Raw genomic sequence first — 27614 nt, forward strand, 5'->3', positions numbered from 1 at the left:
CGCCCAGACCCGCCCCGCCTCCCGCCCAGACCCGCCCCGCCTCCCGCCCAGACCCGCCCCGCCTCCCGCCCAGACCCGCCCCGCCTCCCGCCCAGACCCGCCCCGCCTCCCGCCCAGACCCGCCCCGCCTCCCGCCCAGACCCGCCCCGCCTCCCGCCCAGACCCGCCCCGCCTCCCGCCCAGACCCGCCCCGCCTCCCGCCCAGACCCGCCCCGCCTCCCGCCCAGACCCGCCCCGCCTCCCGCCCAGACCCGCCCCGCCTCCCGCCCAGACCCGCCCCGCCTCTTCAGCACTAGCCTCGGTCCCGCCTCTTCAGCACTAGCCTCGGTCCCGCCTCTTCCGCTAGGAGTTCCCGCCTCTCGGCCGCGCCTGGTCGGGGGGCGGGGCATCGGCCAGCCGTGACGTCACTGCCGGCTGGACGCCATCTTGCTGGTTTGCGGCCGGTGTTGGATGTGGCGGCAGTGGTGGTGAGGGCGTGGGGAAGGGTGGGGTGAGGGGGCGAGGCCGCGGCGGGGGCGGCGAAAGTCTCCTCCGCTCAGCCCCACCGCGTGGGACGGCGCAAACGCGGTGCCGGAGGGATGTCCGCTTTCTCCGAGGCGGCGCTGGAGAAGAAGCTGTCGGAGTTGAGCAACTCGCAGCAGAGCGTGCAGACCTTGTCCCTGTGGCTCATCCACCATCGCAAGCACTCGCGACCCATCGTCACCGTGTGGGAGCGGGAGCTGCGGAAAGGTGAGTCGGCCGCTCCTCGCCCCCCGGCCTTTTCCCTGGCGCCTCCGGGACCCCCCTCCCCGCGCTCCTTGGGATCCCCACTCCCCCAGCGACCCCAGCCCCCGGGTGCCCCGCACCGCCCCTACCCGGCGCCCCGGGCTCCCTGGCGTCGGTGGGCTGCCGGCGAGGAGGAGCGGCGTGCACCGCGCTTCCTGCGAAGCGATGTTTAGTAGGTGTTGTTGGATAAGATATAAAGGATTAGTGCTATGTTTAACGTGGAAACAGTAGCCAGGGGCTCAGGACTCCACTACTAATTACACTCAGAAATTTAGCAGTCAGGTTTTTTTTTTTTTCATTGTGTACAGTCTAATGGAGGATAGGGGGAAGGGCAAAATTGGGAAGTATGGAAAGTAAAAGATTGTTATGGGGTTGGGAGATGATTTTATTTCTATAACACAAAACTATCTTGTAAAATCAAGACAGGAATCAGTTTTTAGACTGGGGGAGTCTAAAATAAGATGCATGATGTAATGGAAAGAATCCTGATTTTGTGGATTTTAGAGGACTGTAGATTCTAGGAGGACCTGGATTAGGGAGATTTCTTAATTTCTGGATTGCACGTGGCTCACCTGAAAATGTATTAGTTAAGTGATCTAAGGTACTTTCTTGGTCTATTATTACACGTCTTTAGGGTAGTGTCTTTATTTTACAAAGCATTCGATAGTGCTTCTGTAAGTGAAGTTAACTTTTTTCCAGCTGAAATCTGCTGTCACTAAAATATCTAGAAGAATCATTTCATTACTGCAGAGCAAATTTTTCCAGGAGAACCGACTGTATGATGGTGCGACTGAAAATTAAAATATTTGATCTGCTTAGTCTGGATTTATACCTTAATTTATTGGATAAAGAGAGTAGACTCTTTAATTATTGTTTCAGGCATCCGGATGTACCTGATATTATGAATTAAGCATTTTAGCTAACAGTTATTAATCAAATAAATGCTTGTGTACTGATCCATACGAAAGCCATATGTTGTATTAATACCCTATCCAAATTATTTATATAGAAAGGAGACAAGCTGTGATTTTCTTGTGTATTTGCTTGTTGTTAATTACTTAGAAAAAACTGATGTAGAGTCCTGTTTTTCACTTCATATGTTAAGTGTGTGTTTATTGGCCCTCATGGAGAAATTCACTTGTGAGTGGCCAAAAAGGTTTGAGAAACACAGACATAAATGTCTGGAAAATAGCTATTAACTTTGAGAAGGCAGGAATTATCTTTGCTTATCTACCTTATTAGATATGAAAATCAGCAACAGTTTTATATTGTTTATGTTGGAGGGGAGGGAGAAAGAGCAAAAGGATTGTTACCCAGACTATTCTTAAGAACTACCACAGATCAGTAGAAAAGTGGCCATCACTGTTAAAGGCATTTCACATAAGCAGAATCGTGAAAGACCGGTAAATGATACTCATCTTACTAATCAAGAAGACATAAATCAATGAAGTACTGCATTAGACCATTTGGTTTGCAAAGTTTAAAAGTATGACAGAGAATTCCCTGATGATCCAGTGGTTAGGCCCCAAAGCTTTCACTGCGGGAAGTGGGGAGAGTACTGAGTTTGATCCCTAGTCAGGGAACTTAAGATCCTGCAAACGGAGGGAGAATGGCCCTGCAAAATGTATGACAGTGCCAAGGATTGGTGAGGAGGACAGGAAACAAGAACTCTCTTATACTGCTGCTGGTTGTGAAAAAGGAGATGAACTTAGTAACCTCTAATGAAGTTGAAGGCATATGTCCTTTGACCTACTAGTTCTATGACTATATCCTGGAAACTCAAGAAATTATTGTAGCCTGTTAATAAAAATAGATAAACAGTGTAGACATCTCATTAGAGTATGGACAACTGTGTTTTTACATTCATACAATATTAATATAATACAGTTTTCATGAATTAACTAGATCTACATGAAACAACATGACTGAATTAAAAAACAACAAACAAGCAAAATGTTGAGCTAAGAAAGCAAGGTGCAGACCATTATGCCATGTAGTGAAAGTCTGAAAACATGCTTGACCCCATAGGCCAAGATAGTGGGAGAGAGGAAATGAAAACAGATCTGTGTAGCACATAGTACATATATTTGAAACATGTATTGAAAATGATAAGATTCTCTGTTAGCTGAGTTTGGGAATGTTTTCATAGGTTTAAATATTCCATAAATAGAAAAAATTAAAGGCATGTAAATAGATGCTTTAGGGGAGAGAAGTGTTGGGTGTTGATGGTGAAGATAGAAATGATGGTAATTGTGGAGGTGATCACGCTGCTGCATTTTTCAGTGTGATGTGGGATTTTCTGCCAAGTGTTTCCTTTCCGTGACATGATTGTGCCTTTGTAGGGCACACATAACCTTTATGTCCTCCCCGTTCTCTGCAGTTTTGCTTATCAACTTTAGGATCCTTTGTTTTCTTTAGTATAATGATGATGACAGTAATTTACTGAGAACCAGGCATTATTTTAGACATCTTATTGTGATATCTTGAATCCTCACATTATCTCTGCAGAATAAGTATTTTACAAAGGATTGATCAAATTTGGAATGTCAAGAAATAAACTAAGGAAAATTAGTTGAACATTTTGTATTAAGCTTCGCATTTTTTAGTTTCTTGAAGTGGTTAAATGACATTGGTAGGGAAAAGTACTGATGAAAATGTAAGAACCAGTAGGTGAAATGCTATGTCAAATGCAGTTATGACGGTTTCCCCTGCTTGTCTGCTTATCTTTGTCTCCCTGAAAGAAAGATAATTTCTTTTTGGAGATATGTACCCCAGGGCCCCTAAGAAGAACAAAGTAGCTATATCCTTGATACATACAACACAGTGTAACCAAAAACAGAAGTGAGCATTTTCTTGTTTTGTAACAGCTCTGTTGAGATATAATTACCAAAATAATTAGAGCTCTATTGAGATACAATTAACCTACCCTATAAGCATTCAGTTCAGTTCAGTTCAGTCGCCCAGTCGTGTCCGACTCTACGCGACCCCATGAATCACAGCATGCCAGGCCTCCCTGTCCATCACCAACTCCCGGAGTTAACTCAAACTTACGACCATCGAGTTGGTGATGCCATCCAGCCATCTCATCCTCGGTCGTCCCCTTCTCCTCCTGCCCCCAGTCCCTCCCAGGATCAGGGTCTTTTCCAGTGAGTCAACTCTTTGCATGAGGTGGCCAAAGGACTGGAGTTGCAGCTTTAGCATCATTCCTTCCGAAGAAATCCCAGGGCTGATCTTCTTCAGAATGGACTGGTTGGATCTCCTTGCAGTCCAAGGGACTCTCAAGAGTCTTCTCCAACATCACAGTTCAAAAGCATCAATTCATTGGCGCTCAGCTTTCTTCACAGTCCAACTCTCACATCCATACATGACTACTGGAAAAACCATAGCCTTGACTGGAAGGACCTTTGTTGGCAAAGTAATGTCTCTGCTTTTGAATATGCTCTCTAGGTTGGTCATAACTTTTCTTCCAAGGAGTAAGCATCTTTTAATTTCATGGCTGCTTACCATCTGCAGTGATTTTGGAGCCCCCCAAAATAAAGTCAGCCACTGTTTCCACTGTTTCCCCATCTATTTGCCATGAAGTGATGGGACCAGATGCCATGATCTTTGTTTTTTGAATGTTGAGCTTTAAGCCAACCTTTTCACTCTGCTCTTCACTTTCATCTTGAGGCTTTTTAGTTCCTCTTCACTTTCTGCCATAAGGGTGGTGTCATCTGCATATCTGAGGTTATTGATGTTTCTCCCGGCCCAGCATTTCTCACGATGTACTCCGCATATAAGTTAAATAAGCAGGGTGACAGTATACAGCCTTGACATAATCCTTTTCCTATTTGGAACCAGTCTGTTGTTACTAAGAACAAAGCCAGTGGAGGTGTTGGAATTCTAGCTGAGCTATTTCAAATCCTGAAAAATAATGCTGTGAAAGTGTTGCACTCAGTATGCCAACAAATTTGGAAAGCCCAGCCGTGATCACAGGACTAGAAAGTGTCAGGTTTTCATTCTGATTCTGAGAATGGCTATACCAAAGAATGTTCAAGCTACCATACAATTGCACTCATTTCACATGCTGGCAAGGTAAAGCTCAAAGTCCTTCCAGCTAGGCTTCAACAGTATGTAAACTAAGACCTTCAGATGTACAAGCTGAATTTAGAAAAGGCAGGGGAACCAGAGATCAAATTGCCAACATCCTTTGGATCATAGAAAAAGCAAGAGAATTCCAGAAAAACATCTATTTCTGCTTCATTGATTACAGTAAAGCTTTTGACTGTGTGGATCACAACAAACTGTGGAAAATTCCTAAAGAGATGGAAATGCCAGATCACCTTACTTGCCTCCCGAGAAACCTGTATGCAGGTCAAGAGGCAACAATTAGAACCAGACATGAAACAAGGGACTGGTTCAAAATTGAGAAAGGAGTACATCAAGGCTGTTTATTGTCACCCTGCTCATTTAATTTATATGCAGAGTACATCATGTGAAATGCCAGGGTGGATGAAGCACAAGCTGGAATCAGGATTGTGGGGAGAAATATCAGTAACCTCAGATATGCACATACCACCACCCTTAATGGCAGAAGTGAAGAGAAACTAAAGAGCTTCTTGGTGAAAGTGAAAGAGGAGAGTGAAAAGGCTGGTTTAAAGCTCAGCATTCAGAAAACTAAGATCATGGCATCCAGTCCCATCACTTCATGGCAAATAGATGGGAAAAAAGTGGAAACAGTGGCAGATTTTATTTTCTTGAGTTCCAAAATCAGTGCAGATGGTGACTGCAGCCACAAAAGTAAAAGACGCTTACTCCTTGGAAGAAAAGCTATAAGAAACCTAGACAGTGTATTAAAAAGCAGAGATAATACTTTGCTAATAAAGGTTAGTATAGTCAAAGCTATGGTTTTTCCAGTAGTCTTATGTACAGATGTGAGAGTTGAACCATAAAGAAGGCTGAATGCCAAAAAATTGATGCTTTCAAATTGTGGTGCTGGAGAAAATTCTTGAGAATTCCACAGACATCAAGGAGATCAAACCAGTCAATCCTAAAGGAAATCAACACTGAATATTCATTGAAAGGACTGAAGCTGAAGCTCCCATACTTTGGCCACCTGTTTTGAAGACCCAACTCATTGGAAAAGACCCTGATGCTGGGAAAGACTGAAGGCAAAAAGAGAAGCATGGAGCAGAGGATGAGATGGTTAGACAGCATCACTGTCTTAATGGATATGAATCTGAGCAAACTCTTGGACGTGATGGAGGACAAAGGAGCCTGGTGTGCTGCAGTCCATGGGATCACAAAGAATTGGACTTAACTTGGTGACTGAACAACAGCAGCAATTGTTTTAGAATTTTTAAAAATACAGTTAATATGCTATAGCATGTAGAAAGCTTTTAATGATTAAGAATAATTTCACTTTATATATTTATAATTGGTGCCTTAAAATATGTTTCCTGCCATCACTGTGCTGATGATTCAGTAATTTTTTTTTCTTTTTTAGCAGTCTAAATGCCACTGAATGGTATTTCTTGAGCACATCAAGCATGTACAAAACAACAGTTTATCGTCTTTTCCCCGCTCTTGTCCCGCTTCCCTGTTACTCTTCCTATATTTCGTATTTTAGTGAAAGGAATTACTGTCTACTAGTTGCCTAAACTCAGAACTTAAAGGTTGTCTTGACGCCTTTCTTCATACATGCCCCACCTGCAACTTTTTTTATTACTGTTCTAGCAGTATTTTTGTGTGTGTCCTATCCCACCCTACTGCCTAACTCCTCAACTTTTTTTGTTGTTGTTAATATTTATTTATTTGTCTTCATCGAGTCTTAGTAGTGGCATACAGAATCTTCTGTTGCAGGGCTGGGCTTCTCTCTAGTTACGATGGAAGGGCTCTAGAGCCCATAGGCCTGGTTGTTATGGTGCGTGGGCCTTAGTTGCCTCACGCCGTGTGGGATTTTAGGTCCCCCACCAGGAATCAAACCCATGCCCCTGCATTGGAAGGTGAATTCTTAACCAGTGGACCACCAGGGAAGTCCTGTCCACCTCTTTTACTAGCACTCTTGAGGTAATTTTACGTCTAGGTATGTATTCACTAGAATTGAAAGCAGGTTTTCAGACAAATACTTTACAAGAATACTCACAGTGGTACAATTCACAATACCCAAAAGGTGAAAACAGCCTGACTGTCCATCAGTGCATGAGTAGATTCATGTGGTATATCCATGCAAAGAAACATTATTCTGCCATGAAAAGGAATGAAATGCTGATTCATGTGCAATGTGGGTGAACCTCAAAAACATGTGAAGTGAAATTTATATGAAATATCCAGAATAGATGAATCCACAAAGAGAGAAGGGCATTGCCAGAGACTCGGAGAGAAGAGGAATGGGAAATGAATGACTTGAATGGGTATGAGGTTGTCTTTGAGAGTGACAAAAGTGTTTTGGAATTAGATATAGGTGATGGCAGCACAACTGTATGATAAATGTCCCTGGGTTATATATATACTTTAACATTGTTAATTTAAACTTATATGAATTTCCTCTCAACTCAGAAAAGATACAGGGAATTCCCCAGCAGTCTAGTGGTTAAGACTGCACTTTAATTGTTGAAGGTCCAAGTTTGATCCCTGATTGGGGAACTAAGATCCCACAAGCTGCACAGTGTGGCCAAAATAAAATAAAAAGTAATAAAAAAGATTTAAAAAATTTAAAAAGATGATTTAACACCTTTTTGTATGTCTTTATGTTGTCTTCACAAACTGCATTTTGTATACATTGTGTGCCCATCATAAGATTTTTAGGAACTTCTGATGTGTTAAGGCCAATAATGAACTCCAGTTACAAACACTGACCTGTTTGAGGAAGACTTGGAAGAATTTCTAGCTTTTTCAGTCTGTCATATTGTTCTGCTCTTCCCATATTTATCCATTCTTAGAGAAGTGGTTCTGAAAGTGTGGTCGCTAGATCCCCTTTGGTGGATCACCAGAACCCTTTTAGGAAGCATATGAGACAAGGTAAAAATTATTTTTCAAATACTACCAAGATATTCTCTCTCTCACAGCTCTTTTTGCTGTGTTGGTATGTTCTTTGATGGCGTAAAAGGAAAGGTGGGTGAAAACTGGTAGTGCCTAATAATTAATCAAGGCAGAGGCACCAGACTGTACCAGTAATCATTGTATTTTTCAAACTGCATGTTCACAGCTAAAAAAAGTCACTTTCCTGACTGCTGATCACAGTAGCTCAGCTTACTGATTTTGTTAAATCTTAACCCGTGTGTGTGTGTGTCTGTGTGTGTGCGTGGGCTTTTTCAATTATGGTAAAACATATGAAACATAAAATTTAACACTTTAACCTTTTTTTCCCTCTTTATTTTAGTAAAATATACATAATGTTAATTTACCATTTTAACCATTTTTTAAGTGTACAGTTAAGTCAATTCGCACTGATTTGCAACTGTCATCACCATCCTCCTCCAGAACTTTTTTCATTTTCCCAAGCTGAAACTCCATTCCCATTAAACAGTAATTCCCTATTCTCTCCCACCCCTGGCAACCACCCATACTTCTGTGAGTATGAATTTGGCCACTCTGGGTTGGCTCGTTTAAGTGAAATCATGGAATTTATTCTTTTGGGAGTGGTTTATTTAACTTAACATAATTTTCCAGGTTCATCCATGCTGTAGCATGTGTCAGACGTTTTTCCCTTTTTAGGAGCTAAATAATAGTCTTGTATCTATATACCAGATTTTAATCATCTGTTGATGACAGTAGAGTTGCTTCCACTTTTTGGCTGTTGTGAGCAACACTGGTATGAACAAGATTGTACAAATATCTGTGTTTGAGTGCCTTCTTCAGTTCTTCTGAGTGTGTGCCCGGAAGTGAAGCTGGAAAATCCTGTGGTAATTCTGTGTCTGGTTTTGTGAGGAACAGCTGCACTGTTTTCCGCACTGACTGCGCCGTCTTATGTTGCCCCTTGCAGTGCGCCAGGACTCCAGTTTCTGCACATCTTCTTCAGTACACAGTGTTTTCTGTTGTTGTTGTTGTTGTTTTTTGGTTTGTTTCGAGAAAAGACATTCTAATGATTATGGAGTAGTATCTGTGGTTTAATTTTCCTTTCCATAATAACCAGTGAAGACTATGTATGCAGGTGTTTGTTTCTGGGCTCTTTATTCTATTCTGTTGGTCTGTACATCTGTCCTTATGCCTATACTATACTATTCTGATTACTGTTGTTTTCTCTTAAGTACTGAAATCAGCAAATAGTCTTTTAACTTTAATTTTCTTTTTAAGATTCTTTTGGCTATTTAGGATCAGTTGGAAATCTATCTGAATTTTAGGATGGGTTTGGCATTTTGACAGGGATTCCATTTAATTTGTAGGTTAATTTGAATATGGTTATCTTAGTAGTATTAAATCTTCCAGTCCATGAAAATGAGATATATTCCAATTTATTTGTATCTTTTATTTCTTGTTATGGTTTTCAGTATACAAGTCTTATACCTGTTTGGTTAAATTTATTCCTAAATATTTTATTCTTTTTGATAAAATTATAAATAGAATTCTTAGTTTATTTTTTCTATTGTTCATTGTTAGTTTATAGAAATGCAGTTCATTTTTTAATGTTTTATATGCTGCACGTTTGCTGAATTCATTTATTAGCTCTAACAGTTTTTTGTGGACTCATTAGGGTTTTATTTACAACAAGTAACATTGATGATCACAGATAATTTTACTTCTTTGCTTCTAATTTGGATCTTATTTCTTTTTCTTGCCTGATTGCTCTCCCTAGAAGTTCCAGTAGTATGTTGAATAAAAGTGGTGAAAGTGAGCATTCTTCTCTTTTTCTGGATTGTAGGGGAAAAGCTCTCAGTGTTTGACTAGAGAATCGCATTAGATGTGATTACATGTCTTTTAAATAATCTGTGTAACAAAATGAGAAGTATACATGAAGTTCTGTATACTGCACATTCTGGAGGAAATACACCTGTGTGATTGCGTTCTGAGCTAAACCAGCTGCTTTTTCCATGGAATATCATTTTATTTGAAAAAACTGACTGATGAGAGAAACGGCGATTATTGAGACATGGATATTTGCCAGATGTTTTCTCAAAATGACTGTAATGAGTCTGTTTACTCAAGAAAGAAAACTGACAGTATTTGTTGCCCGTTATACAATTTTCAAGCAAAAACTAGAGTTTTGGAAAATTTCACGTGCCGTCTTGAGCCCGACACCTTCTCAGTGCTTTTAAACACTTTTCCAATGAAATCAGTAGTGATACTTTTGCAAAAGTAATTTTTCAAAATAATCACCTAATAAAATGTTGAGCTTTTGGAATGCTTTTGTAACTCAGTAAACCAGTGTTTATCAAGAAACTAATTTGTGATTTAAAAAATGATAATGTAAGTCAAAGATCCATTCAAAGAGCATGATAGATTAAAGTATTTTAATGTAAGAGAGTTTTAGAAGTTCGCTGATAGGGGTTTAGATTCCATATTGCAATTTAGAATCTTTTAAAAAACTATGGCTTTTTGTATTTTGGTGTAGTTTCAAAGAATATCCGAAACTGTCTGTAACTGTTGAGACAGTTTGCTCTTACCAAGTTTATCTGGGTGTGGTCTGCTTTTTTTCATTGCTTTCAGTAAAACAATGTATTGTAGTATATTCTATAGGGAGACAGATAGGAGAATCCATCTATATTCTGTTGAGGTGGAGATTTGCAAAAATGTAAAACAGTATGACTCACTTAAGATTTTTGGGGAGAAATGTATTTTTTAAACAAATGCTATTTGTATTAACATGTAACTTTAAAGATTATGTTAAGAATTCCTCTTTTAATTTTTAATAAGGTACATATTGATGGGTATAAGAACATGATGGGATTGAGACCAGAAAGTGTGAGAGCTGTTTTCAGATTAACAGAGACCATGAGTTCTTCACATCAATTTTATTTTAGCTCATCTTGCCTAATTCAGTGTAGTAATTGTTTTCATTTTTAAAACTCTAGCTTTTAGATTCTTTTGGAGTTAAGTAACTGAAATTGATATTAATGTCTATAAATAAATATGTAGAGTGAACACTAGATTTTCTTCTAACCACCCTCTTCTGGAAGTGCTGGTGTAGTGATTTTTTAGCCCCCAAACATGACATTTTTAAAAATAGTGTTTATTTTTCTATAATTATAGATTCACAGTCAGTTTTAAGAAATAATACAGAGAGATCCTGCTTACCTACTGCCAGCTTTCGCCAATGGTAGCATCACAGAAAACTAGTTTTTTTAAAAAAATCTGATATTATGGATCCTGCAAAACATCACAGCTATCGGATTGACATTGATATAGTCAAAATATGGAACATACCCATCACCACAAGCAACCCCTCGTGTTGCCTTTTAGCTACATCCACCTCAATCCCAACACACCACTGTTTAATCCTAGTTGATCAAATTTTTCTTTATAAATTATGTTTTTAGTGTCAAGTTTTAATAACTCTGATTAGACCTGTTTTTCCAAACAGTTTGTTGGGAAATATTTATAGTTTTGCATGTAATAGTTAATTTTTATATAAGGTGTAAAATTTAGATCAAGGTTTAAATGATCTAGTATCATTTGTTGAAAAAGCAGAGTATCTTTCCTTTATTGAATTGCTTTGCTCCGTTGTCAAAATGGACTTGAGCGTATTTGTGTGATTCTGTTTCTGGGTTCTCTGGCCTAGTCCATTGATCCACGTGTGTCTCCTTTCACCAGTGCCACAGGTGATCTTTATTACTCTGTTAGCTATATGACAAGTCTTGAAATTGGGTACGTTGATTCCTTACAGAATTGTTTTAGCTCTTCTGGTTCTTTTGCCTTTCTCAACAGATTTCAGAATAATCTGGTCTATATCAATAAAGATTATTTTGCTTAGAGTTTTTGATAAGAGTTGCATTAATCCAGTTTAGGGAGAATTGACACCTTAATTATGTCACTTCTAATCCAGGAATAGAGTATATTTCTCCATTTATTTATAATTTTTGATTTTTTTTATAACTGTCAAATAGCTTTCAGTACTCAAGTCTTGTGTTTTGTTATGTTTACATTTAAATATATCAATTATTTGGGGCAATTTTAAAGGATATTATATTTTTGATTTTACTGTTCATGTATTTATTGCTAATATATTGAAAAACATATTTCACTATGAAAGGCTGTATATTGTCACCCTGCTCATTTAACTTATATGCAGCGTACATCATGCAAAATGCCGGGCTGGATGAAGCTCAAGCTGGAATCAAGATTGCTGGGAGAAATATCAACCACCTCAGATATGCAGATGACACCACCCTTATGGCAGAAAGTGAAGAGGAACTAAAAAGCCTCTTGATGAAAGTGAAAGAGGAGACTGAAAAAGTTGGCTTAAAGCTCAACAATCAGAAAACGAAAATCATGGCATCTGGTCCTATCACTTCATGGGAAATAGATGGGGAAACAGTGGAAACAGTGTCAGACTTTATGACAGTGTCAGAAAAGTTATGACCAACCTAGATAGTGTGTTGAAAAGCAGAGACATTACTTTGCCGACTAAGGTCCGTCTAGTCAAGGCTATGGTTTTTCCAGTGCTCATGTATGGATGTGAGAGTTGGTCTGTGAAGAAAGCTGAGCGCTGAAGAATTGATGCTTTTGAACTGTGGTGTTGGAGAAGACTCTTGAGAGTCCCTTGGACTGCAAGGAGATCAGCCCTGGGATTTCTTTGGAAGGAATGATGCTACAGCTGAAACTCCAGGACTTTGGCCACCTCATGCAAAGAGTTGACTCATTGGAAATGACTCTGATGCTGGGAGGGAGTCGGGGCAGGAGGAGAAGGGGACGACAGAGGATGAGATGGCTGGATAGCATCACTGACTTGATGGACGTGAGTCTGAGTGAACTCCGGGAGTTGGTGACGGACAGGGAGGCCTGGCGTGCTGCAATTCATGGGTCGCAAAGAGTCGGACACGACCGCGCGACTGAACTGAACTGAACTGAGTGGTCTGGGGTGAAGTTTGAGCTTTGGAAGAGCGACTGAAGTGAACTGAATGTATAAAATGATGACTGTAATTAACATTGCTGTATGGTGGCTCAGGTGGTAAACCATCTGCCTGCAAAATGGGAGACCCAGTTTGATACCTGGGTTGGAAGATCTCCTGGAGAAGGGAATGGCTATTCTGGCCTGGAGAATTCCATGGACAGAGGAGCTGGCAGGCTACAGTCCATGGGGTGGCAGAGAGTTGGACACGACTGCGTGACTAACAGTTTAGTATGGTATATATGACAGTGTTAAGAAAGTAAAGCCCAAGAGGTCTCATCAGAAGGAGGAAAAAAGTTAAAAAATTTTTTTTTTCTTTTATTGCATCTATATGAGATGACAGATTTTAACTTAATTGTGGTAGTCAGTTCACGGTATATGTAAGCCACTGTGTTGTACTCCTTAAATGATAATAGTGCTTTGTGTCAGTTGGATCTCAAAAAACCAGGGTGGGGAAAGCAGCTTTATTTTTGTGTATCACTTTCATTTTTTTCTGCTTCTACTTTTTTTATTTCTCCTTATTACCTTGTTTTATGAATTTATTTTTATTTTGTTCTTATTGTAGGTTTTTGAGGTGAGAGCTTAGATTATTGACGTTAGACTTGTTCACCTTTTCTAGTCTGTGCATTTAGTGCTGCAAGTTTCTCTCAATACTGCTTCAGCTTTATTCCAGAAATTTTGAATTTTCAGCATATTTGCATATGCTAGTTGAAGCATTTATATGATGGCTGTCTTAAAATTTTTATCAATTCTCAAGTCTCTGTCATCTTTGTATTGGTATCTGTTGATTGTCTTTTTTTTCGTTCAGTTTGAGATCTTGATGTTTGGTATGGTGGATTTTTTGCTTGATACATAAAAGAGCCGTTTAGACAAGGCTGTGGTTTTTCCAGTGGTCATGTATGGATGTGAGAGTTGGACTGGGAAGAAAGCTGAGTGCCGAAGAATTGATGCTTTTGAACTGTGATGTTGGAGAAGACTCTTGAACTACAAGGAGATCCAACCAGTCCATCCTAAAAGAGATAAGTTCTGGGTGTTCATTGGAAAGTGAAAGTGAAGTCACTCAGTCGTGTCCGACTCTTAGTGACCCCGTGGACTGCAGCCCACCAGGATCCTCCGTCCATGGGATTCTCCAGGCAAGAATACCGGAGTGTGTTCCCATTTCCTACTCCAAGGAATCTTCCCAACCCAGGGATCGAACCCAGGTCTTCTACATTGCAGGCAGACGCTTTAACCTCTGAGCCACCAGGGAAGCCCCGTTCATTGGAAGGATTGATTCTAAAGCTGAAACTCCAGTACTTTGGCCACCTCATGCGAAGAGTTGACTCATTGGAAAAGACTGATGCTGGGAAGGATTGGGGGCAGGAGGAGAAGGGGACGACAGAGGATGAGATGGTTGGATGGCATCACCAACTCGATGGACTTGAGTGTTAGGGAACTCCAGGAGTTGGTGATGGACAGGGAGGCCTGGCATGCTGCAGTTCATGGGGTCGCAGAGTCGGACACGACTGAGTAACTGAACTGAACTGACTGATGAGACTTTGGACCTTATCTAATTCTATTTTAGCCGGGTATCTCTGACACTACCCCGTCAGGAGAGGGAGGTCTTTTCCATTACTGTTGGGTGTGAGTGGGGGTTTTAGCTTCCCGTAAGACTCACCCTGCTCCCACAGACGTGTAGGAGTGAATGTGTGGGCCCAGTAGTGCTGGACCATGGTGGAGGTCCTGGCTTTCCCCTAGTCCTTCTGTGACACCACCCCGGTAAGGGGTGCCTCCCTGCTGCTGGGTGGGGTGGAAGCACAGGCTCTCTGCTTTGCCTTCTCTGACAACACTCTGGAGAGGTGTTACACTCCACATTACAGGCTTTGCTGCTGTGGGTGTGAGTGGGGCCACTGATTGTTTCCTTTTCCTTTCTGTAGTGTGTTTGGTTGGAGTAGGTAGATTAGTTTCTAGAAGTTTTCTGTCTTCTTAGGCTGCCCTTTTCCTACTCTTTTGACTAGAGCGAGAAAGCTTTTGTTGGGGTTTTTTATATTTGCACCTGTTAGGACTTCTGGGTTGCTGGCCTTGTCAACTTTGAATCTGAGATATCTGAGGCAAAATGAAAACTCTGGGAACCCACCTTGTGTTGAACTCCCAAGGCCCCTAGCCAGTCTACCTTCTCTTTTTTTTCCTGTGTTTGATTTATTTATGATGTCCAGGATTTGTAGTTTTACTTTGAGGAGGACTAGAAAAACATATGTCTGCTCTATCTTCTCAGAAGCTGAAGTCTCCTACAAATTGGTCTCTATATTGGAATTAGGACACATCATTTGTTACTGAGACTAGTGTTTTCCACCAGTGTTTTCTTGTCTTTGATATTATAGGATATTTTCAGGTTTATGTGTTGTGTTAAGTATTAACAAGTTTATTTTAATGTAGCTGTATGCCAGGCACTTGTGCTTTTTATTGCTTTAAAGCATGCCTTTATTGTATGTGTTTTAAAATACAATAGTAGGTAAAACTGCTAAGTAAATTTGATTGCAAAGAGGTCAGTTACCCTCACATTAATCTGTAAGTTCAGAGCAGTCTGAGAAATTTAACTCTTAATTCTGTAAATCTTTGGAAAATATGAATGTGCAGGAAGAGCTATGGCAGTTTTTGTCTTGAGAATTTTGACAGTTTTGACCGGAAAACAGTAATAGAAATAGTATGTCCTTCTTGGTATCCATGGAGACTGTAAAGACATGAAATGAGCCGAGTATGTTATTGGTACAGGAATAATAATATATATGGAAGACACAGAGTGGAGATTTGTGAGACCTATTTTATGTGGGCATTTGGCGAATTAGATGCTTGAAATTCATGGGATAAGAGATAGGAAGTGCTGTGTACTCAGCTGCTTCATGCTGTGTACTGAGTTGCTTCATACGCATCCAACTCTTTACGACCCTATGACTATAGCCTGGCATCTGTTCATGGGGATTCTCAGGGCAAGAATATGGAGTAGATTGCCATGCCCTCTTCCAGGGGAACTTCCTGACTGACCCAGGGATTAAACCTGCATCTCTTCAGTCTCCTGCATTGGCAGGCAGGTTCTTTACCACTAACATCACCTGGGAAGGCCAAAGAGGATATTGACAAGTAATTCTTAGATTCCTAACTAATATCATCTATGCAATTAATTCAGTTGAATTACAGATACAGCACTGAAAAGATTCAGCTATAGAGTCATATAAGAAAAAATATATATTTATAATTTCTAGTTTTGGATCATGAATAAAGTATAGGCCATGAGTCATATAGGAAATAAATAGATTTGGCCACATAAAATTATAAAATCCCCAAATGCAGAAAATACCAAGTTTTGGTTTTAAGCAACAGGTTCAGAGAAAATATTTGTACTACCTAAAATAGGAAAAAGCTAATATTTATAACATATAAAATGCTCTTGTGAGTTTTGATAAGAAAAAGCTCAGTAGAAAAATGAGGAATGTGATGTGAATAGGCAATTTACAAAAGAAGGAAAATAAATAAATCAGTTTTATTGGTATATAGGGAATTACAAATGAAAACACAATCATTTTACTCTGGGGAGATTGGCAGAGATCTTAAATATTAGTAGTAGTATCTTGATGATGTAGAGAAATGAACATTTTCATGTGGGAGAAATTCAAACAGTTGACCTCTTTGGTGGGCAGCCTGACAATGTCTGTCAAAATTTAAACAACATACCTTTTAACCTATTACCTCTGCCTGTTAGAATCTATCCTGTAGACATACTTGCTCAGGTTTACAAAGATAAAAGATATTAAAGATTTGAAACAACATATATATGTCTCATGTGACTACAGTTGAGTCACTCAGTCATGTCCAACTCTTTGCGACCTCATGGACTGCAGCACGCCACGCTTCCCTATCGCCAACTCCCAGAGTCTACTCAAACTTATGGCCATTGTGTCAGTCATGCCATCCAACCATCTTATCATCTGTCGTCTCTTTCTCCTCCTGCCTTCAATCTTTGCTAGCATCAGGTCTTTTCAAATGAGTCAGTTCTTCCCATCAGGTGGCTAAAATATTGGAGTTTCAGTCTCAGCATCAGTCCTTCCAATGAACACCCAGGACTGGTCTCCTTTAGGATGGACTGGTTGGATCTTCTTGTAGTCCAAGGGACTCTCAAGAGTCTTCTCCAACACCATAGTTTAAAAGCATCAACTCAGTAGTTATTAAAAGGAATGAGGCTCCTAAAGAGTTTGGTGACAGATCTGTTTATGAAGACAAAAATGCTTTGGATATTTGAAGTGTGAAAAAACTGCAAAACATTATGTATAGTGTGATCTTATTGAAGAAAAAAATCCTCTGTATGGGGTATCTGTGGACATGTGAATGAGTATATGGTATTTGCAAAGGCACAGTTAATGGTGTGGAAACTATACACTATAATAATGAGCTCATTCATGATAAGGGGGTGGAGATGAAAGGAGATTTCACTTTTTACACTCCAACTTAGATTTTTAACTGTTTATGATAGACAAAATTGTATACAGAAGTAGGAGACAGTAAGATTTTGAACTTCAGTGAACCCATCATCCAGCTTCAACATTATTTATGTAACATTATCTTTCTGATTTCATCTCCCTAAATCTTCCCTACCCTGATATTTTTTTCTGTGTTTTTTTTAAAGCAAAACTAGACTTCAGAGCATTTACATATATTTATAATTGATAAAGTAAGCTTTATGTTAAATTTTTAGTATAATTGTAAGAGCTCTGTCACACCTAACAAAGTTAACTTTGTTGACTTAAAAAAATTTTTTTTGAAACTAGTTCATGTTCAGTATCCTAGATTCCCTAAAAAAATGTCTCTTTGTAGTTAATGTTCAGAACAGAATCCAACAAGGTCCATTTATGACATTTGGTTAATAGGTCTCTTAAATTTGTGTCTCCCACACACACATTTTTTCATGCAGTTTATTTGTTGAGATTATCAGATGGACTATATAATTTCCCTCCTTAGGCATTTGACTGATTCAATCCCTATGGTGTCATTCTCAAAGAATACTTTCTTGCCTATTTTATGCACTTCTTGCTGCATCACATTAAGAGATCTCTAATGTCAAGTTTGTTTTCTGTTTAAAAGTGAGATTGATCAGTGGATTTAGTTGTTGTCATTGTGACTCTGTTAAAAAGTCCCCTGTCACCTTTCAAAGGCTTCCCAGATGGGGCAGTGGTAAAGAATCCACCTGCCAGTGTAGGAGACTCAGGAGATGTGGACTCAATCCCTGGGTCGGAAGGATCCCCTGGAGGAAGAAATGGCAGCGCACTCCAGTATTCTTCCCATGGACAGAGGAGCCTGGCAGGCTATAGTCCTTGGGACCGCAGAGCTCAAACGTGACTGGGCGCGCACACACGTACACCATCTCCTTTCACCACGTGGTTTTAGCAGCTTGTGATGGTGGTGGGTTAGACTCTTTATCAGGAGTTACAAAACTATGAATTTTTAATTATTTCATTCTTTCTGTGTTTATTATCCAGAGTTCTTTTCTAACAGTGGTTCTCAAAAACATGGGCCTCTGCAGAATCAGTATCATGTGAGTATTTGTTGAAAATGCAAATTCTTGGGTCCTGTCCCAGAAACTTTGTCAGTAGGAGCCAGTTATCTGCGTATTAACAGGCCCTCTAAGTGATTCTGAGCATGCTGAAATTTCAGCATTTGTGTATAAGAACTTCCCTTCATCAACCATTGACTCTGGAATACAGTTCACACAGAAAAGGAGGCTAAATGGCTCATTTTCCCCGCTTTGTCAACTGAATCAGTTACTTAGCAACCACTTTTTAAAAGTATTTTTTATGAACTTACAGATTTTTAGATGATTATGTTTTAGATCACTGAGTCATCTTTTTGATCGTGGAGCATTGCCTATGTCCTCTGGATACAACTGTGGTAGTTTTTAAAATAGGTTTCTTACTTTCTATCACGACAAGATGTTACAGGCTTATCTTATGTAGTTCCTGGTCTTGTTAATAAAATATTATTTAGGGATTGTAGTAGGTGTTGATTGACTTTAGTGCATTTCTCTGAGTGCATTTAATTACTTCAACACTTATTTCATTGGTAAATAGGGATAATTACTCTGTAGGATTGTTTTGAAGATTAAAAGAGATACATAATAAACTTCTAGAATAGTGCCTAGGTCTTAAGAAACTTAGTATTATTTTAAAGATATTATTTATAATAGACCAAAAAAGTTTTAGTTTCAGTTCCACTCTGTATGCATAATGTGAACAAACAATGTGACATGTATTCTTGAGATCTTTTCCAGTTCGCATTGTCTTTTATAGTGGTATAGTGGTCTGGGGACATGGAACAACAGACTGGTTCCAAATAGGAAAAGGAGTACGTCAAGGCTGTATATTGTCACCCTGCTTATTTAACTTAAATGCAGAGTACATCATGAGAAACGCTGGACTGGAAGAAACACAAGCCGGAATCAAGATTGCCAGGAGAAATATCAATAACCTCAGATAAGCAGATGACACCACCCTTATGGCAGAAAGTGAAGAGGAAGTAAAAAGCCTCTTGATGAAAGTGAAAGAGGAGAGTGAAAAAGTTGGCTTCAAGCTCAACATTCAGAAAACGAAGATCTTGGCATCTGGTCCCATCACTTCATGGGAAATAGATGGGGAAACAGTGGAAACAGTATCAGACTATTTTTTGGGGCTCCAAAATCACTGCAGATGGTGACTGCAGCCATGAAATTAAAGGACGCTTACTCCTTGGAAGAAGAGTTATGACCAACCTAGAGAGCATATTCAAAAGCAGAGACATTACTTTGCCGACTAAGGTCCATCTAGTCAAGGCTGTGGTTTTTCCTGTGGTCATGTATGGATGTGAGAGTTGGACTGTGAAGAAGACTGAGCGCCAAAGAATTGATGCTTTTGAACTGTGATGTTGGAGAAGACTCTTGAGAGTCCCTTGGACAGCAAGGAGATCCAACCAGTCCATTCTGAAGGAGATCAACCCTGGGATTTCTTTGGAAGGAATGATGCTAAAGCTGAAACTCCAGGACTTTGGCCACCTCATGTGAAGAGTTGACTCATTGGAAAAGACTCTGATGCTGGGAGGGATTGGGGACAGGAGGAGAAGGGGACGACAGAGGATGAGATGGCTGGATGGCATCACTGACTCGATGGACGTGAGTCTGAGTGAACTCCGGGAGTTGGTGATGGACAGGGAGGCCTGGCATGCTGCAGTTCATGGGTCGCAAAGAGTCGGACACGACTGGGCGACTGAACTGAACTGAACTGAGTGGTCTGGGGTGAAGTTTGAGCTTTGGAAGAGCAGCAAGTCCACACTACCCAGGAGCCCTTTTCAGTACGTGGCTCACGTGCATCATTTAATATATAGCTCAAGTGTTCCCCTGTTATGACAGTTCTTTTTTGGTAATTCTGAATCCCCTTCAGATTCTTGATCTTCCCCCAAAGTAAAGCTATCTACTGTGTGTGTGGATATGTTTTAATTCAATAATATATCTTAGATATCTTTCTATATCTATATATAAATATATCCCACTTTTTAATAGCTATTCAGTTTAGTTCAGTCACGCAGTCGTGTCCGACTCTTTGAGACCCCATGAATTGCAGCATGCCAGGCCTCCCTGTCCATCACCAACTCCCGGAGTTCACTGACTCACGTCCATCGAGTCAGTGATGCCATCCAACCATCTCATCCTCTGTTGTCCCCTTCTCCTCCTGCCCCCAATCCCTCCCAGCATCAGAGTCATTTCCAATGAGTCAACTCTTCGCATGAGGTGGCCAAAGTCCTGGAGTTTCAGGTTTAGCATCATTCCTTCCAAAGAAATCCCAGGGCTGATCTCCTTCAGAATGCACTGGTTGGATCTCCTTGCAGTCCAAGGGACTCTCAAGAGTCTTCTCCAACACCACAGTTCGAAAGCATCAATTCTTCGGCGCTCAGCCTTGTTCACAGTCTCTCACATCCATACATGACCACTGGAAAAACCACAGCCTTGACTAGATGGACCTTAGTCGGCAAAGTAATGTCTCTGCTTTTGAATATACTTTAGGTTGGTCATAACTTTTGTTCCAAGGAGTAAGCGTCTTTTAAGTTCATGGCTGCAGTCACCATCTGCAGTGATTTAGCTATAGAGTATGGATTATATGAATATATCATGATTTATCTAATTCTGTCTTTTGTGTTGTTTCGTGAATATCCTTTGTGGTTTTTTTGTGCATTTATGAGAAGATACCATAGGATAAACTCCTAAAAGGGAAATTTGCAGGGTGAAGGGATTCGTGTATTTACATTTTTCATAGGTATTGCAGAATTATTTTTGTAAAAAGTCACACTAATTTAAATTTTAATCATGTTTGGAGGTATCTAAAGAGGATAATCTTAACTCATACTCTTGCCAACTGTAGTGTCAGACTTGTCTTGATCAATCTAATAGGTAGAAATGGTAGTTGGCTTTAGTTGATTAACATTTGTAGTTCTTTGACCTTCCCATTCACACTGTTGGCTTATTCTTCTGTGGGATTATGATTTGCGAGAACTCTAAAATGGAGGAGGGAGGAAAGGAAAATATTGAAACTGAATACACTGAAAATAAAGAGTAGCTGTATCTGTAAGAAAGTTCGTCTTTTCGTAATGTGAATTTGAAGTGGAGGTTTCTGAGAGTAGTGTAATTGCATTCCCCTTTCAGCTGGGTGAGGTTAAGACCAGAAGCTAAGTTAGTAGAACAAATAATTACAGACATAAAGGTTTAGCACAAATTTTATTGATTTAGTAAATGTTGAGTAAATTATGACTTAGCTGCTGGGCTTGATTCCATAGATTGGTGCATGAGCCTGACAATTGTTACTTTCGATGGGATTTAGTTGGGAAGCACTAGATTAAATAAAAAGTTAAATGGTTGGAATAAATGCTCCATAGGAAAAGTATGAGGTGGCATGAGAGCATATCAGGACTGCCTCACCAGTGTGTGGTGGGTGGTCAGAGAAAAACCAGAGGAACCCGTTTCACTGAGGTCTAAAGTAGACGTAGGAGTCCAGGAAGTTCGGGTTTGAAGAAAGAATAGTGTTGAGGTGGAGTTAGATCTTTCTGGGCCTTTGGTTGTGGTAAGGATTTAAAATGTTATCTGGAGAACAATAGAAAATCTTGGAAGGATTTTAAGCAAAGGATGGGCTACCAAAAGTCTGAAGCATCCCGGCAGTGATGCAGGAATACACCGGCACTATCCATTTTCACCCACCTCACCTGTTAAGAAGCAGTCATCTGTGTTTGACTGAACTCTTTGTCCCATCTGGGATAGATAGAATCCATTCAAGAATCATCTGCTGGTTTTGTATTTTCTGTGGCAAAGAGTATTACTAAGAGGTTTCTGCTTACAGCCACCTCAGTCAGTCAGTTCAGTCGCTCAGTCGTGTCCGACTCTTTGCGACCCCATGAAGCACAGCACGCCAGGCCTCCCTGTCCATCACCAACTCCTGGAGTTCACTCAGACTCACGTCCATCAAGTCAGTGATGCCATCCAGCCATCTCATCCTCTGTCATCCCCTTCTCCTCCTGCCCCCAATCCCTCCCAGCATCAGAGTCTTTTCCAATGAGTCAACTCTTTGCATGAGGTGGCCAAAGTACTGGAGTTTCAGCTTTAGCATCATTCCTTCCAAAGAAATCCCAGGGTTGATCGCCTTCAGAATGGACTGGTTGGATCTCCTTGCAGTCCAAGGGACTCTCAAGAGTCTTCTCCAACTCCACAGTTCAAAAGCATCAATTCTTCGGTGCTCAGCTTTCTTTACAGTCCAACTCTCACATCCATACATGACTACTGGAAAAACCACAGCCTTGACTAGATGGACCTTAGTCGGCAAAGTAATGTCTCTGCTTCTGAATATGCTGTCTAGGTTGGTCATAACTTTTCTTCCAAGGAGTAAGCGTCCTTTAATTTCATGGCTGCAGTCACCATCTGCAGTGATTTTGGAGCCCCCAAATATAAAGTCTGACACTGTTTCCACTGTTTCCCCATCTATTTCCCATGAAGTGATGGGACCAGATGCCATGATCTTCGTTTTCTGAATGTTGAGCTTTAGGCCAACTTTTTCAGTCTCCTCTTTCACTTTCATCAAGAGGCTTTTTACTTCCTCTTCACTTTCTGCCATAAGGGTGGTGTCATCTGCATATCTGAGGTGATTGATATTTCTCCCGGCAATCTTGATTCCAGCTTGTGTTTCTTACAACCACCTAGCCATCCATATGAACATGTTTTCTGGTCTGTGAATCAGTTTATCATGGGAATAAGTGAGGCTGTCGGACAGTTAATAAATCTTTAGTAGATTTTTGTTTTCAAGATAATGGGTTTTCTTATTTCCTCCTGTAAGAATTGCACTGGTACTCATTATTTTGTGTGTGTATGTATACATGCATGTGTATGTAACATTTATTTTTTATTATTTTTTTTGCTGCTTCTCTATATAGAAGACGTCTCTTAGAAAGTTCTTAACATTTATAGATGACAAAAAAATTTTTTTAGCTATTTGTTGTATTTATCAGCATTATCATCTACTGTGCTTGTAAGTTTCAGTCTCCATAAAACACCGTGATTAAATTAGATTTTAATATTCCGTATATATCAAAGCAAGTAGGCCTGTGGTCTGAACAGTGTAAGAAAATAAGTAATGATATTACCATTATCCTATCTGATTATGAAGAAGTAAAATTAGATTTTGAATTCATTATGTGTTAGACTAGATGCCATTTCTGTAATCCTTTGAATAGGTTTGTTTCTTTTTCTTTATTTAATAGCCTGGTCTCATCTTTTTGAAGCTTTGTAACTGATCTTCTATTTGAATTATTTGTTGGTTTTTTTTTTTTAATGATTTTTAAAATTTATTTTTATCGGCTGTGCTGGGTCTTCATTGCTATACAGGCTTTTCTCTAGTTGCAGCAAGCAGGGGCTACTCTGTAGTTGCTGTGCTTGGACTTCTCATTGTGGTGGCTTCTCGTTGCAGAGCATGGGCTCCCCAATAAGTGCTTCAGTAGGTGCAGCACTTGGGCCCAGGAGTAGTTGCGGCTCCCAGGCTCATAGCTGTGGTGCTCGGGCTTAGTTGCTTTGAGGCTTGTAGGATCTTCCTGGGTCAGGTATCAAACCTGTGTCTCCTGCATTGACAGGTGCATTCTTTACCACTGAGCCACCAGGAAAGCCCTCTTTCTGAATTACTGTGTAACTATTTCTTACTTGTGTGATAAACTGAACTTGCTTTGCCCTTTTTTGAGGTGTATGCTCAACTTTTTAGGTAATACTATGTTTTCACAGATTAGCAGCTCTCAGAATTTAATTATTATTTGTTTTGATGTACCTGTTCATATACAAGGGCCCTGGACAAAGGGCTATGCTTAGTACCTGTGTGTCCGCATGTGCATGCTCAGTTGCATCCAACTCTCTGCACCCCATAGACTGTAGCCAACCAGGCTCCTCTGTCCTTGGGATTTTACAAGTAGAAATACTGGAGTGGGTTGCCATTTCCTTCTCCAAGGGATCTTTGTGGCCTAGTGATCGAACACATGTCTCCTGCATCTCCATGAATTTTGACCACTGCGCCACCTGCGTCATGGGGAATGCCAGGCAGGATGAAGCACAAGCTGGAATCAAGATTCCCCAGAGACATATCAGTAACTTCAGATATGCAGATGACACCACCCTAATGGCAGAAAGGGAAGAAGAACACTTTCTTGATGAAAGTGAAAGAGGAGAGTCAAAAAGTTGATTTAAAACTCAACATTTAAAAAACTTAAGATCATGGCATCTGGTCCCATCACTTCATGGCAAATAGATGGGGAAATAATGGAAACAGTGAGAGATTTTCTTTTTGGGGGCTCCAAAATCACTGCAAGAGGTGACTGCAGCTATGAAATTAAAAGATTCCTGCTCCTTGGAAGAAAGGCTCTGACCAACCTAGACAGCATATTAAGAAGCAGAGACATTACTTTGCCAACAAAGGTCCACTAGTCAAGGCTATGGTTTTTCCAGTGGTCATGTATGGATGTGAGAGTTGGAGTATGAAGAAAGCTGAGCACCGAAGAATTGGTGCTTTTTAACTGTGATGTTGGAGAAGACTCTTGAGAGTCCCTTGGACTGCAAGGAGATCCAACCAGTCCATTCTAAAGGAGATCAGTCCTGGGTGTTCTTTGGAAGGAATGATGCTAAAGCTGAAACTCCAATACTTTGGCCACCTGATGCGAAGAACTGACTCATTTGAAAAGACCCTGATGGCTAGGAAAGATTGAAGGCAGGCAGAGAAGGGGATAACAGAGGATGAGATAGTTGGATGGCATCATTGACTTAATGGACATGAGTTTGGGCAAACTGCCAGAGTTGGTGATTGACAGGGAAACCTGGCATGCTACAGTCCATGGGATTGCCAAGAGTTGGACCCAACAGAGCAACTGAACTGAACTGTGCCACCTGGGAAGCTTTATGCTTAGTACCTACAGGAGCTTAAAATTTTGTTTGGTGAGGTGAGATACAAGAAAATGATTTCTCACAATATGTTGACTGGTCCTTATTTGGCTTATACTTCACTGGTACAAACATGGTAGGGCACACACAGACTAGTGAAGTGAGGTGAAAGTCACGCAGTCGTATCCGACTCTTTGTGACCCCATGGACTGTAGAGTCCATGGATTTCTCCAGGTCAGGATACTGGAGTGGGTAGGCTAACTGGGATATAATACTGAGTTTATGGTTGCTGTCAGTATTGGTGTCATATATCAGCGGAGAGAGAATTAAAAAAAAAAAAGAACTCACGTAGTTACATGACCTATCTTGTGCCAGTTTTTATGTTGCAAAGTCCTGATTGAACAGGACAGATTATTTTTGGTCTGAACACAGCATGGCACACAGCAAATATTAAGTAAACACGAGTTAAATTGAATGGAAGATTGGGAAAATCGGTGTCTTTACAGGGAGCCCTGTGAACAGTAAAAACATAGGAATTGATTAGGTCGGACCCATTATTTAGCCTTATATTCTGTTGCCAATAGAGTTATTTCTTTAAGAAATTATGAAATGGCTTGTTTGCTCCTGTTGTTAGCTTTGTGTGTTTTAGAAACAATTTATGGATCTGTTATTTACAAAAAAATTTATTTGAAAATAATGTGATTTCTTCTGGAATTGCTTGTTGTAATTTGTTCCATTAGTTTATTATTTGTTCTACATAAAGTTTTAAATGGCAGTACATTTTTTTCCCCTGAAAATCTGGAGAAGGGTATAATTTATGGCAGTTTCTAGGTATTTCTCATATTTTGCTGTGGTTTCCACAAGGGAAAAAATGAAAATAATGCCTTGGTATTTGGATCCCATACTATAAAGTTATGCTGCTGGTTCAGAGTTTGTCCTTTGGAATATACTGGGAAATATATGTTGATATCTTGTAAATTTTTTCTTTAGTGTACATTGCAGAAAATGATTCTGAATTATTTTCAAGAGGTTAGGCACTCACAAATTTTAAAAATTGTGAAATATATACTTTAAAATTTTTGTGGGAAAATAAACATAACATTGAACACTTTAATCATTTTTAAGTGTGAAGTTTTAGTGGTATTAAGTATATTTATGCTGTTGTGCAACTGTCACTAACATACATCTCTAGAACTCTTTTCCTGTTATGAAAGTGCAAGTCTGTCGCCATTAAACAGTAATTCTCCGTATCTCCTTCTTCTTAGCCCCTGACAGCCACCGTTCTACTTTGTCTATGAATTTGACTATTCTAGGTACCTGTTACGAATGCAGTCATACGGTGTATGTCTTTTTGTGGCAGGCTTGTTTACTTAACATAACGTCCTCTGTGTGTGCTTAGTTGCTCAGTCGTGTCTGACTCTTTGCGACCCCATGGATGGTAGCCCACCAGGCTCCACTGTCCATGGGGATTCTCCGGGCAAGAATACTGGAGTGGGTTGCCATGCCCTCCTCCAGGGGATCGTCCCAACTCAGGGATGGAACCCAGGTCTCACGCGTTGCAGGTGAATTCTTTACCATCTGAGCATTGTAGCTTGTGTCAGAATGTTCTTTCTTTTTCAGACTGAGTAGTAGTCTATTTGTATCTATATACTATGTTGTGCTTATTCATTCATCTATTGACAGACACTTGGATTATTTCACCTTTTAGCTGTTGTGAATAATACTGTTAACATTCTGAAACATTTTGGTTGAGCTGCTATTAAATCTTCTCAAAAGTCATACCCACTTGCATTTATGACAGGAGGCATAGTCCAGTTGTTAATGTTAAGAGGAAATCCTTTGCAGTTGGACTTGTGGAATTCAAATCATGACTGATCCCTTCCTGGCTATTTCACTGTGGGCAGATAACCTTTTTGAACTGCCAAATTCAAATAATAATGATACCTTACATTATTTGGATTAAATTAGGTTATATATATATATATATATAAAGTGCTAAGAACAAATTTGAGTATTTAAATTCTTTTTGATGTCAAGAATGCAAATACTTGGATTAATACTTTTAATATTTAGATTAAGGCCTTTTCTTTGTGTGAGGTTTTCTGTGGGCAAAGGTTAGGATGTTTTTTTTTAAAGATATGGTTGAATACTGGAAATTTACTGTTATAATCTTCACAAGAAAGGATCTTGGTATCTTAATCAGTTGTCCTCTATGGTTTAGCTGACCAGACAAGAGCCAGAAGAATCAGAAGTTGGTCTCTGTTATTGCCATCTCTCCGTTTATCTTCATTCTGTGCCAGCAACTTTCAAAAGCCCAGTAATTGGTAGACTGCAACTTTAGACAGGCAAACCAGGTTATGTAGTCAATGGGCACTACAG

General features: G+C 40.0%; 1 protein-coding gene across 3 annotated transcripts in view; it reads left to right on the plus strand.

The window, feature by feature from the left end:
* The first annotated feature begins 394 nt into the window (after nucleotides 1–394).
* Nucleotides 395–27614, plus strand: part of RPRD1A (regulation of nuclear pre-mRNA domain containing 1A) — a 68080-nt gene continuing 40860 nt past the window's right edge. For 2 of the 3 annotated variants that reach the window (XM_069568704.1, XM_069568705.1), the window contains exon 1: nucleotides 401–729. In XM_069568704.1, coding sequence (XP_069424805.1) covers nucleotides 579–729 — 151 coding nt within the window. In that variant the 5' untranslated portion in view covers nucleotides 401–578. Of the gene's footprint in view, nucleotides 730–27614 lie in introns of all 3 variants that reach the window. The other variant, XM_069568703.1, reaches the window with a different exon arrangement.

The sequence above is a fragment of the Ovis canadensis genome, chromosome 23 (assembly GCF_042477335.2).
Source record: "Ovis canadensis isolate MfBH-ARS-UI-01 breed Bighorn chromosome 23, ARS-UI_OviCan_v2, whole genome shotgun sequence".
Taxonomy (NCBI): Eukaryota; Metazoa; Chordata; class Mammalia; order Artiodactyla; family Bovidae; genus Ovis; species Ovis canadensis.